This window comes from Macaca fascicularis, chromosome 10, assembly GCF_037993035.2.
Source record: "Macaca fascicularis isolate 582-1 chromosome 10, T2T-MFA8v1.1".
NCBI classification, from domain to species: Eukaryota; Metazoa; Chordata; class Mammalia; order Primates; family Cercopithecidae; genus Macaca; species Macaca fascicularis.
Window position 1 is genome coordinate 945,505 of NC_088384.1, and position 12,695 is coordinate 958,199.

Consider the following 12,695-nt stretch of genomic DNA (forward strand, 5'->3'; position numbering starts at 1 on the left):
GACCGGGCAGGGGCGGGGCCAGGCCGGGCAGGGGTGGGGCCAGACCGGTCAGGGGCGGGGCCAGGCCGGGCACGGGCGGGGCCAGGCCGGGCACGGGCGGAGACGGGGGCGCCAGAGGGCAGGGCCTGGAGGATTCTCACCGGAGAGGAAGAGCAGAGGGAGGAGGTGGGTGGGTGGCAACGGTTTCCAGGCAGCAGCTACAGGGGACTGAGGGCCACACCCCGAATGCCCTAGCACAGGGGGTACAAGTTTCAAACGTATACACCCAGTGGGGCTATCTGCCTCTTTACAGCTTTATCTTAATTAGTAGGAAGGTTTTCTCATAAACGTTCTGTGTTTCTGTCGTGCCACTGGTCTGCGTCCTCCATCTCTCGGGGGCCTCAGGTCTGTGCGCTGCACACGGGCTAAACCTCTGGACCACGATGCACTTCCTAACACTGGGCAGCTATTTCTCTGCTTGTTGGCTCTGAAGAGCCGTGTTTTTTACAGACAGCACTTTTTAATGTTTGTGTAGTAAGTTTGTGTATACTTCCCTTAGCTCACTAAGGAACCTTCGATTGTTCTCTTCCTGGTGTTGCACGAATCCTGTGCTCAGACAGAGGGATTCAGGCCATGCTGACCCCTGCCTGGGAGGTGGGCTCACCCAGGAGGGCCTGGGAGGGAACCTCGCTGGGCATCTACAACCATCTAAGCACATGGTGAAAAAGTCACCTATTTTCTTCTGGCTTTCTCTGGAGAATTTTTAAAATATCAACTTTAAGATCTAAGTAGATTGTTTTTCTTTTTCTTTTTCTGAGATGGAGTCTCCCTCTGTTGCCCAGGCTGGAGTGCAGTGGTGCGATCTCGGCTCACTGAAACCTCCGCCTCCCAGGTTCAAGAGCTTCTCATGCCTTAGCCTCCTGAGCAGCTGGGATTACAGGTGTGCGCCAGGACACCTGGCTAATTTTTGTCTTTTTTGTAGAGATGGGGTTTCACCATGTTGGCCAAGCTGGTCTCAAACTCCTGACCTCAGGTGATCCGCCCGCCTCGACCTCCCAAAATGTTGGGATTACAGGCGTGAGCCACGGCGCCCGGCCAGATTGTTCTTCAAGGAGTTTGTGCCCCCACGACACACTGACCTAAGCCGTGCTGGCCCCCAGTCTGTGCACATGGAAAGGACACCCCATTGCACAGCCTCGGCTTCCTCTGTGGCCAGTCAAGTGTATTTGGGGAGAATTCCCAAGGGTGCTTCTAGATACGGCACCTCAGATGAGGCCCCAGAGCAGCACCGCAGGGACCCCCAGCACAATTTTGGAAAGAACTAAAAGGGTGAGATTCCCACGATCCCCCAACACCATGGGCAGCCCCTGGGAGCCTGGCCCCATGTCTCGGCACCCCCTAGAAACAGCCAGTGTCACACCAAGCAGAGAGTTTATTGAGGCCTTGGGCAGGGCCCAGGAACACAGCATGGGGCGTGCGTGGGGCGGATGCACGCTGGACTGCAGGGGTGCGCTAGCAGCGGCAAGCGGAGGAGTACTGGGGGCCCAGGAGGGGCCCCCTCCTCCTAGCAGCGTCTGGGGGCTTCAGGTGAGCATCAAGAACCACTCCTAGCCTCCGCAGGGCTCTTTTGGGAACCCTTCCCTGCTTCCCCCTGAGCTCCATGTGGGGCGGGGCTGGGGCGAGGGGGCCCCCTTCCCTGCTTCCCCCTGAGCTCCATGTGGGGCGAGGCTGGGGCGAGGGGGCCCCCTTCCCTGCTTCCCCCTGAGCTCCATGTGGGGCGGGGCTGGGGCGAGGCGGCCCCTCTTGTCCCTGTGGTCAAGGATGGGACGATCCCTTGAGATTCACTATAAAAATTAAAATTCCCTTATAAATCGCAGGGGAGTGGCAGGAGGGCATCACTTGGAAGCCGGCATTACCCGTCCCTCGAGCCACGCCTCCTCCACACCCCCAAAGTTCTGACCCCAAAGTGAAGAATAGAGGATACGGTTTGCAGGCACAGAGAGGGGCAGAGACACCAGGAGAGAGGAAAGGGAGGCTGGGGAGGGATGGAGGAGGACAACACAGAGAAAGAACGGATCTGAGGAAAAGCGGGGGCACGGGGGCCCCACTCCCCCGCAGTCCCCACAGCTGTGCTCTGGGGACGGAGGACGAGAGTTCCCAGCCCGCAGACCCCCACAAGTGTAAGGTCCCATGTCCCCCCAATCCAGTCCTTGCCAAAGCCATGGTGGCCTCTTGAGACATCTTCAGCCCCAGCTGTGCCTGGAGCAGACGGCCAGAGAGCGGTGGGCGGGCTACTCCAGGTAGATGTCCTCCGTGGGGCAGGCGTACGCCAGGTGCTCCTGGTAGTACTCCAGGAAGGCGCGGCTGGGGGAAGATGGTCCTCCACCAGCCGCTCAGGGCCGGTCCTCAACCCCCAAACCGCCTTCCACGGTGCCTCTGAGCTATCCCTCCTTCCTCCCTCTGCAGCCATCTACAACCCCCCACCTAGGCATGGCCACGTCACCCCCAAGTGTGACCCTCAGCTCTCCTGGCCCAGCAATTCTACCCCTGCCAGAGTGCCTGGGCCATGTGTCTGTGCCTGTCCTCACCCCACGCCCAGGACCCCAAATCATCACCCACCACCACCCTCTCCACACAGCGCATCCGGTTCTCCTTCCCCAGACCTCCCCTGCCAGGCTCCTGCCCCACCTGCTCACCTCCGCACCCGTTCTGTGTCCCCACCCACACCCTGGGGCCCCACTCACCCCACGCTCTGCGCCACCGGCCTCATGGACTCCTGGGAGACAAAGACGTGGCAGGCGAAGCGGCTCAGCAGGGGGTGTTTGGTGATGAAGCCAAAATAGCTGTGGGCAAGTCAGTGTGGAGGGCACGTCAGGGCCCTGGCCCAGCCTTAGCCACCCCAAAAATGATGTAGAGAGGAGGCAGGAACAAAAGGCTTGGGGAGAGGGTAGGGGACAGGAGGGTGGGGGTCGCACAATTTAAAGATCTGAAGTTGTCTTTTTTTGGTTTTAACTCAAGCACAGGGCTGGGCACCCACCAAGAGTTCATGCTCTGAGTTAACTCCGTGGTGACCAGGGGCATCCGGCCCACGCTGAGGACGCAGCTCCCTTCTCTGAGCTGGCACTGCCGCCCTCTGTGGCCCTATTCAGGGCCTGCCCCAGGACCACAGAGCAAGGCCTCTGCCCAGCCACTGGAGACCATGTCTCCTGCCATCTCAGGCCTCCTCCTGTGGGCCCTGCAGACTGAGAGCCCCTTGCCCAGCTCCGAGGTGGGGCTGGACGTTACCCCTGGTCTGTAAAACCCTCTTCTGCTCTATCCCTCGCTCCCACTGTAAAGCAGCTCCTTGCAGGGCCTCGCTCATGGAGTCACTGCCCAGCTCCTCCATGTGTGCTGTCTTCTCATCCCAGACATTAGCAAAAATCAAAAATCATCGTCCAGAGGGAGAGGCGGTCAGAGTTCTGCAGCAGGACGCTCCCGCACCCCCACCCCTGAAACTGGCCGACCTGTCCATTCCCCCACGGCTTCGGGGCTTTGTGATTCCACCAGATGGGAAAGCCGCATGATGGTCTGGTTGCCAGGGCAGTGTGCGCACGCCGTCCACAGACAGAGCACAGGGCCGGCCTCAAATGCCAGTGTGTGCACGTTGTCCACAGACAGAGCACAGGGCCGGCCTCAAATGCCACATTCAAGTCATCATGGTAATAAACACTGACCCGCAGACCTGGCTTCCTGCATTACTCAGGCACCATCCTCAGCCCTTTCGATTAACTCACAGAAGCCTCATGACAGCCCTCTGAGGTAGGGCCCTGAAGGAGAGCTAGGCACGGAGGTTTGGGAGCTTGCCCAGGACACACAGCCAGGCTGGGCAGCCCTGGGAGAAAAGGCTACAGTCTGTGATCCCAACACCAGACATCCTAATGCCTGCCTGATCCCAACACAGCGCACCGCACGTACTCCTGACCTACTACCAGCCCCAATACGAAACGAGTTCACCGTTCACTTTACAGTTTCCTCCGTGCCTCCTCATGGCGAGCGATCGGGGGCGGGGGTTCTTGGGTGACAAATATTAGGATGTTTTGGGCCAGGGCAGCAGCTCCTCTGCCTCCTCCCACCTCCACACCACATCTTGACCCCAAACCCCAAACTCGACTGACCAGCTTCCTCTCATGCAATTCTAGCTGGAGCCGTGTCCAGCCTGAGGCCTGAGCTTCACCCAGTTTCCTTCTGACGAGAAATTTGGGTCATTCTTGCTCTCCTGGCAGTGTCCGCTGTCCCAGTGGCCCCAGAGCTGGCCCCGCTGTCTGGTCTGCGCCCCTGCACGCCATCCCAACTCTCCACCCCAGAGCTGGCCCCGCTGTCTGGTCTGCGCCCCTGCACGCTGCCACCTCTCCACCCCACTGAGCAGTATCTCTTCGTGGATTTCATCAGACCATCTCTGCACTTGGCGGGGACGACACAAAAGGGCTCCGCATCTTCCAGCAGGCAGCACCCTCACTCTTGACCACAGCGAGAGTCCATAAGGCCACCAAGACGCACTGATGTCTGTCCCACACCTCAGTCCTGGCAGCACCGTGCCCTGCTGCGTCCTGCCTGCCTGTGAGCCTGCTTCCTCCAACTCCCCACAAGTCCTTTCCAGCCTCTGGCTGGCTCTGCCTTTCTGGTTCCTCCCTGATCTCCTTCCTCTAGGGTGCTGGGACACAGAGGGCAGGGGCCTATGCCTGGAGGGAAGCCGGCAGCCCCCCTTGGCCCGCTGTTCCTGTGTCAGCACCCTGCCTGGCTAGTCCCCTCTTGTGTCAGTGATCTACCTGCCCTGACCTAGTATCTTCCCTCCAGGTCTCCCTCCTAAGCTCCAGACCCCTGGGACCAACGGCCACTTCAGTCTCACTGTGTTTGTGATTCATCCCGCATCCCCTCTTGGTGTGTGGGCTACAGCACAACCATCCCCAGGGAGACGTCACCCTGGTCTCTTCAGGTCAGCCTCTACAGCCGGTCAGCCTAGGTCCTGCCCATAATACCTCTTCAATGCCTCCTGCATCTGCACACTTGGTCTCAGGACACAGCACCTGTATAACCTCAGGCTCCACCAGGTCCCCTACTGGCAGCACCTGTCAGTGCAGTCGGCACAGCAGCCAGAGCCAGCATGTAAACCTGAGTGTGTCACCTCCTGCCATTAGGAGCCTTCTATGGCCTCATTACCAGCAGAATTAAGTACAGCTTCTTGGCGTAATCAAAAGGGTCCAGGTCTCCACCGACATTTCTAGCTACTCCCCTTACACACAGGCCCCAGAGCCCACAGCCCCCGACCAGTGCATCCCACACCCTTGGCTCAGCTGGACCCCACCAGGAAGATCCACTTCCCTACCCCTGTCACCTGCTGTCTTTCCAGGCTGGCCATCCTGAGCCCCAGGAGGACTTGCCCACCTCTGGGGGTCTGCTCCCCAGGGCCCACTCGGGCATCCTCCACACCCACACAGGCTTCTCACATCCTTCGCCCGTGTGCCTCTCTCCACCCAGACCAGATGCAAGCCTGTCTGACCTGCGCCTCCTGAGTCCAGCTCAGAGCGGGCGTCACTGCACACTCAGCTCAGAGAGCCAAGTGGGTGCAGGTGGAGCTCTCAGGGTTGGGCACGAGCGGCCCTCAGGGTCTGTGGGGACTTGGGGGATGGTTAGGCAGCCCTCAGGGTTTGTGGGGACTTGGGGGATGGTTAGGCAGCCCTCAGGGTTTGTGGGGACTCCGGGGGTGGTTGGACTCTCAGCGTTTGTGGGGTGGTTGGGGAACTCGGGGGCAGTTGGGGGACTCGGGGAGTTGCGGGTTTGTGGGGACTCGGGGATGGTTGGAATCTTACCAGCTGTTTCGGGGGTGGCAGCCGCAGAAGGAGATGTTCTTCATCTGGAAGAAATGGCTGCAGCGCTGGAACTACAGCAGAGGTGGGCAGAAGCCCCCGTGTTAGAGGAAGCCTGGGGCCACCCCTGCCTCCCGCCTGCCTGACACCCCTGCCAGCCTGGCCCCGTCTGACTCCGTGGCTTAACCGTACCCCCCCGTCCCCTGTCCCCAGTCCCCCAAGCCCCCACCTCGGGCCCTCCTCCGCTCAGACTCAGCTTGACCCCCCGAAGAGAGATCTCGAGGTCACAGGAGGCAGGAGGGCGCAGGTGGACAGTCAGTTTCCGGGCAGTGGCAATCTAAGAAGTTGGGGGAGAAGAGGGTCCTGAGGGGCCCACAAGGGCATCTTTCTTTCCCCTTGGTGGGACTACGTACGCCTCTGCTCCTTTTAGCTTATGTTTGAGGACATGCATGCTGAGGACTCCTGAGATGCAATTCTGGAAGACATAAGGGAGTGGCCTTGGCCACTCCTCAGGCTCAGGGGAAGCAGTCAGCGTGCTTCATCTTCCTTCTGCTCCTCCAGGCAGGGTGCTGCTCTGGGCTCAGGAGCCAGGAACACAGACCCCACCCACCCTGGCCTCTTCACTGCCTGGCCCTACAAGCTCCAGGGAGCTCTCAGAGGCAGGGCTGCTCTGCCCTGCTCCCTACCGCCCCCCAGCCTCAGTCTCAGTACTGGTGCATGGGCAGGCGCGCACTAAACGTCTACTGAGTGAGTGGATGAGTAGGGGGCTCCCAGGGAAGGGGCTGTGAGGGCTGGTCTTGATTCCAGACAGGAAGAGGAAGGGCTGATGGCACTCGGGGCCAACTGGAAGATCTGTGGCCCAGAGACCCAGAAGTAATGAGGGACAGCTGCTGAGCTCTGCCCTAGACTCACCTGCTCAGGCCTCTGAACCAGGGCCTGGGGTACCCATCCAGAGCTACCCCTGCAGCATCCCTCACACCCTCCCTGGAGGAAATCAGACGCCTTGGAGCCTCAAGGCCCTGTGCCAGCCTGCAGTGCTGGTGGGGCCACCATGCGAACCCTCAGCTTGCACTTGCCCGGCCTCCACACTGACCTTCTGCATGGCCGCACACAGGATGCCATTGCCCTGGTGGCAGGGCACCTCCACAGAGCCCAGGAACTGCACATCAAAGCGCTCCACCCAGCAGGGACTCCGCTTGCTCCCTGGGGAGGGGGCACAGAGGGCCCAGGTCAGGCAGGGGCCTAGGGGAGGATCTGGGGTGACACGCCACCCCTCGGGGTTGGGACCTCACCCAGCAGGTCCTTGGCAGGGCCGGGAACCGCATGGGCGTAGAAGGCAGGGAACACACCGCGCTCCCCCGTACGCATGTTGAAGCCACGGAACCAGAAGTCATCCTCCTCGGCCTCCACCAACACGGGGTCATCCACGTCCAGCTCCAGTTCGTCTGGATGCCGCGGGATGAACCTGCCGTTGGGGGAGAGGTCACTGGGGAGGGGGGCGGGATTGAGGGTCGTGTCCATTGGCGTCCTGGGATGGCACGGACTGAGGCTGGGGCCACCGCCAGCAAGGAGGGAGGCTGTACCTGAACACAGCCCTGTGGGTCTGCTCTCGCTCCTCACCGTTGACCAGACAGGAGAAAAGGCCAAAGGACTCGGTGCCTGGGAGACCAGATGGGACAGAGGTGGGGAAGACAGGGATACAGAGAGGCAGAGTAGGGGAAGGAATGTTTAGAGGCCTGGCCTCGGGCAGAGGTGGAGTCCCCTCTGCAGGCCGGTGTGGGTGTCCTGGGAGCAGGAAGGGGCTGAGGCAGAGCAGGCCACCTCATGCCATGTCCTGGATGGGAGAGGGCGCCCAGCCCTGACCATGGCCAGACCCTCAGGTGGCCCCGGGCACTGTGGGGGAGCCTGGGACTGGGGCCAGGGACTCCGCATGTTCCTCTGGGTCACCCCCCTTTTCCCTGCCTGTCACTCACTGGAGGACCGGGATGTGCTGTTGACGAAGACATTGAGGAACTTCTTGGAGAAAGTGAGGTCAGGGCTGTCCGGCGAGGTGTCCCCCGGGACCTGACCACCGCCTAGCAGCGCTGCGCCCACCTCCTCCTCGCTGGCCTCCCCGCTGCTGTCCTCTTCGCTGTCGTGGCCCAGCCCGGCGCAGCGCCGCAGGCTCACCAGCTCCAGCTGCGTATGCTCGTCCACCACCAGCGTGTACTTGACCGCGTCATACACCAGCGAGGCGTCCCGCGGCGCCGAGGGGTCCGTGCCCCTGCCCCCGGGGGGCCCCGCACTGTCCTCGGCATCCTCCTCTTCCTCGTCGTCCTCTTCGTCCTCCTCCTCAGAGCAGGCGGCGGAGCAGGCTCGGCCCGGGCGGGCAGCGCGGCCGGGCGCGGCCCACAGCGGCGTGATGGTGTCACGCGTGGGGTTGCTGAGGAACAGGCAGGGCCCGGGCTGCGCGGGGCCGGGTCGAGGCGCGGCGGGCGCAGGCGGCGGCGGCGCGCACAGCGTCTCCATGTCCACCAGCTCCACGTCGCCGGGCCCCGCGGCCGCCTCGGGGTCCTGGGAGTCCTGGGCAGCCCCGCCGGCCGGCGACACGGGCTCCCCGGGCGGGCGCGGCGCCGGAGACAGGCACTGGCCGGGGCAGCGGATGGGCGAGGAGCCCTCGGAGATCATGCGGCTCACCAGGTTGCTGAGCAGCCAGGGCGAGTCCGCGTCCTCGCTGAGGTCCGGCTCCGACTCCGACCCCGACTCGTACTCGCTGTTGGTGTCGTCGGGACCCACGGGCAGGAAGGCGGGGCGGCGCGGGGGTTCGCGCGGGGGCTCCGGCTCCGAGGCGGGCGACGAGGCCTCCTCGATGGAGTTGGTGAGGTGCGAGGAGCGGCCGCTGCTGCTGCTTCCGCCGTCGCTGCTCAGCTCCAGCTCCGTCTCCGAGATGGACGAGATCATGCGCCCTAGGCGCGCGCCGCCCGCGTCCTCTGAGTCGGAGCCGGGCGAGGACAGCTCCTGGCTGCTGCGACGTCCCCCGTGGCCCCCGCTCGAGCGGCTTCTCAGGTCAGCCTCGATGCCGGGATCTGAGGAGGGCGAAGTCCCCCCTGGCGCCGGGGGTTCCGCAGGCCGGTTCCCTTCGCAGTCGCAACCCGGGCGCACTGGCGACTGCGTCCCGCCAGGCCCTGTGTCCGTGGGAGGGAGGGGGCCCGGGGGCTCTGCTGGGCAGGGAGGTGGGGGTCACCCTCTCTGCACCATCCAGGCCTCTTTCAGCAGCCAGCCCATCCTCCCTCCCCTCCCCCCCCCCCCACTTCACCGTGGCCCGCGGGCCCACCACCCCTCACCTCTGAGGGCCTCCGGGGCGGGTGAGCACAGCGCTGTCTCTTGCCAGGAGGCCGGAGGCACCAGGTCAAAGCCTCCGTTGTTGTTCAGGGAGTCCTGGGGTGGAGATACATGATGGCCGTCCTGAGGAGGGCCTCCAGCTCCCAGGGGGTGAGCAGGGCTGGCTGCAGAGTCCCAGGTGCTATGAACCCAGGCTCAGCTCCAAGGAGCTGTGGGTCGGGGCACTCACCTGGGCCCCCAGTGTGGTCAGACGGAGGGTGGTTGGCCGGTGCTTATGGGGCTCCTCCAGAGAAGGGGAGGGGATAAGGGGACCAGGGGCAGGTGCCTCTGAGCCAGGGTCTCCTCCCTCCTGGCCTTCCTCATCTCCCTCCTCCTCCTCCTCCTCCTCTTCCTCGTCCTCATCGTCCTCCTCTTCATTGTCATCGATCATCTCAAACTCCTGGAAGTCATCCTGGAAGGAGCAGATGGGGTGCGGCTGCTCCGAGCGCCCCAGGGAGAGGCTGTCCTGCAGGAGGGAGGGAGATAGCAGGGCTGGGCCAGAGAGCAGCAGCAGCCCGGGGTCCAGGTGCAGGAGAAGGGAAATCGGCGTGCATCAGTCAAAGGAGAGCCCCTTCCAGCTCACTCTGCCCCTCTGTCTACAGGGCGATGTTTTTAAAATCTGCTTAAGACACGTCGGGATCACTCCAGTTCTTGGGAAGGGCCCAAAAAACTCTACAGCTGAATGACAGGGATTCTCAGAGCAGCCCCAGCCCCGCTTTTAGACTCATCTCACTGCAGAACCCCATCACATTTGACACCAGCACTGTGTTCCCTTCACAGCATTTTAACACAGCTTACAGTTACTGGACATGGTTTTTTAGTCTGTTGCAAGCCCCACCAGGGCAGGGTCACATCCATGTTGTGCACTGTTGCACCCACCCCTAAGAACAAGACCTGGGGCTCAGCGGATGTTCAGTAAATATCAAACAAACGCATAAACGTAGAGACAGCCTGCACTCTGAGGATTCACCAACTTTGCACCAACCCCAGGGCCATTGGCACAGTTAATTCCCATGCTGGCACTTCCTCTCCTCCATTCCCTCCTACCTACCCCATCTGCCTGGCTCTGCTAACCTCAGGGCATGGTTGACATTTCCTCTGGAAATTCTCCCTGATTCCTTCAGTGTGGATTGGGTTCCCTTCCCCCTTGTGGAACTTATGTCTCTGTTGGAATGCAGCCCTTGACACGTGGGCAGTCATTGTCCCTTACAAGTCTTTCTCCTCTACTAAGTTGCAGCTCCGGAGGGCAGCTATCCTGTTCCACTCCCAGCCCCCAGAAGCCCCCAGTACTTGCCACATGGCAGTTGCCCAGAACTGTTCTTCAATAAATGAAAGCAGAAATGTGGAGAGACAGGGAGAAGGAGAAGCAGGAGATGGGGGAGAAACGATTTCAGCAGGGGGAGACATGAGAGAGACAGATGGGAGCTGCAGACCAGAGCACAGGGCTGCGGATGGGACAAGGTTGTGATGGCAGCTGCCAGGGGTTAGATCTTTCTGGGAGTGATCTGAGGACAGAGGGCACCCAAAGCAAAAGAGCACCTCCCTGTCCCGGTCTGGCCACTGATGGTGTCGGGGAGAATGCTGGGGAAGGCCTTGCGTGGAGGCCTGCAATGTGTTGGAATAAGAGAGGGTTGATACCAAGGAAACCTCAAGGGTTAAGTGGGGAGGAGCTATCAGAGGAGTCCCCGGTTCAAGGCTGAGCTCACACCCACCCTAAAACCCCAAGTGAATGCTAAGAAGAACCTAATGAGGCCCTCCCTTAAGCTGGATCTGTGCCCCCAACTCTTCCCCCACCTTCTCACAGTGGTCTGAGTCGTAGCTGAGGCCCAGGCCACAGTCATCAGTGATCTCAGACAGATCTTCGTCGTCAAACTCTTCCAGGCTTATGTCCTGGGGAGGCCTGGAAAGGAGACCAGGGTCAGAGAGCTACCAACCTGGACTCTCTGCCTGGGAACTGGCCTTGAGGAGGAGCAGAGCGCGGCCTCAGCTCCTCCGCCCCGTGGTCTCCACAACCCCCAGCTCCCGGAACACATCCTGCCATCATCTTGACCCCCAAGCTCTGCTCTCCTGTGGATCCCCTCCCCCGTCTGAGCCAGGCCTGCCCAGAGCAGCCAACCCTGCCCCCACCCCTCCCACCCCGCCTCCCTGGAGAGCCAGCAGCCTCTCCTCCCTCCACTCGCAGCTCCAGGCCCCTGGGGTCAAGGTCTTGCAGAGCACGGGAGGGGGGCTGCAACCCGGCAGCGGCAGATGGGGAGGGGTCGCGCCTGCTCTGGGAGGAGAGTCTGGCCTGTTTGTCTCCCCCTCTCTGGCGGAGTGAGGCCTAAACCCAGAGGCCCAGCGTCCTCCCCACCCCAGTCCCTTCCCGCAGGGCCCCGGGCTTGATTTCCACTCTCTCCCGGCCGGGCCCTATCGGCCAGGTCTGGCGTCCACCGAAGGAGGCCAAGGCCACCGGGACACGCCGCGCTGGGAGGGTGTGCCCGCATCGCGCCCGCATCCTCCCCCGCAGAGGGTCGGCCCAGGGCCTCCACCCTTGCCAGGTCAGCAGTCCAGGCCGGGCGCGGCTCAGAATCCCGGCGGGGCCGGGGGTCACGGAGGCTGGGGACGCGCGGTGAAGACGGAGGGAGTGGGAGCGGGTGGGGGTGGGGCGCCCGAGCCGAGGCTCAAGGACCGCAGGGGGCTGGGGCCGGGTCCGCGCCGGCGGCGGGGACGGGGGTCCGGGCCGGGTTGGGGTCGGCGGGGCGCAGGGAGCGGAGGGCCCGCCCGGCCCGGGCGCCGAGGGGGTACCTGCAGCCCGGCGGCGACAGCGAGTGGAAGGTGGAGAGAGAAAACATCTCCGCGCGATCCGCCATCTTCTCCGGGAGAGGCCCGCGACTGCGGCGGGGGGTGCGGGAGCCTCGCCGCGCCCCGCGCCCGCGCTCGGCCCGCCCCGCTCACCTCGTGACACGCCCTGCGGCGCCCGCCCCGCGCACCTCGCCCGGACTGCGCGGCGGCGCGGGGAGGGCGGCGGGGGAGGCGGGGGAGGGACGCGGCCGGGGACGCTGGTTGGAGGAGAGGCGGCGGCTTCACTGCCGGGCGCTGGTTGGGGAAGGACCGGGCGTGCGAGGAGGATTTTTCACGGGGAGGGGCGGGAGGGAAGGGGAGGGCGGGTGGGCGTCGGGCCCCGCCCTGGAGGACCCGCGCGGGGCGGGAGGCCGGAGAGGCAGCGCCGGGGTCCGCGGGCCTCGGGTGCACCGTGGGCTGTTCCCTCTGGCGAGAGGCCGGGGCGGCCCCAGGAGCTGCGCCGCCGCCCCCAGGGGTCCCCCCAGGAACCCTAACCCGGGTGCGGCCCTGAGCTGGGTGGCGGGCGAGGCGGGAGGCGCGGGAGGAGCTGTCCGCCGTCGGGTGCTGATCGGAGCTGTCCCCACGGGGTGCTGACCGGGCTGCACAGGGACGTCTGCACAAGGGTCGCCCAGCAGGGCTGGATTCAGAATCGAGCACACGGTACTCAGAGGATGCTGGCCGGGGTCAAAAGTG

The 12,695-nt window shown here is 63.3% G+C and overlaps 1 protein-coding gene across 6 annotated transcripts; it reads right to left on the bottom strand.

Annotated features, from left to right (window-relative positions):
- Positions 1-1,393: 1,393 nt before the first annotated feature.
- On the bottom strand, positions 1,394-12,057 carry MAPK8IP2 (mitogen-activated protein kinase 8 interacting protein 2). Of its 6 annotated transcripts, none has more exons than XM_074003332.1 (12): positions 11,967-12,057; positions 10,985-11,082; positions 9,373-9,648; positions 9,146-9,239; positions 7,796-8,986; positions 7,406-7,481; positions 7,115-7,287; positions 6,916-7,025; positions 6,052-6,159; positions 5,826-5,896; positions 2,724-2,822; positions 1,394-2,343 (listed from the first exon to the last, which is right to left on the bottom strand). In XM_074003332.1, the coding sequence occupies exons 2-12, from the start codon at positions 11,021-11,023 to the stop codon at positions 2,271-2,273; spliced, it is 2,310 nt and encodes a 769-aa protein (XP_073859433.1). In that variant the 5' UTR covers positions 11,024-11,082; positions 11,967-12,057; the 3' UTR covers positions 1,394-2,270. The 6 variants fall into 6 exon arrangements, with proteins under 6 accessions (XP_073859433.1, XP_073859432.1, XP_045219253.1 ...); XM_074003331.1 differs by having other exon boundaries at positions 7,796-9,019; XM_045363318.2 differs by having other exon boundaries at positions 7,796-9,022.
- Positions 12,058-12,695: the final 638 nt, after the last annotated feature.

What these genes read in the sequence shown, in the direction of transcription:
- MAPK8IP2 (XM_045363315.2), bottom strand. Translation starts at nt 12,031, where the DNA reads ATGGCGGATCGCGCGGAGATGTTTTCTCTCTCCACCTTCCACTCGCTG. An exon ending in ACCCACAGGGCTGTGTTCAG is followed by an intron (nt 7,288 to 7,405) that starts GTACAGCCTCCC and finishes CCCCAACGGCAG; the next exon opens with GTTCATCCCGCGGCATCCAG. An exon ending in TGCCACCCCCGAAACAGCTG is followed by an intron (nt 2,823 to 5,825) that starts GTAAGATTCCAA and finishes ACTTGCCCACAG; the next exon opens with CTATTTTGGCTTCATCACCA.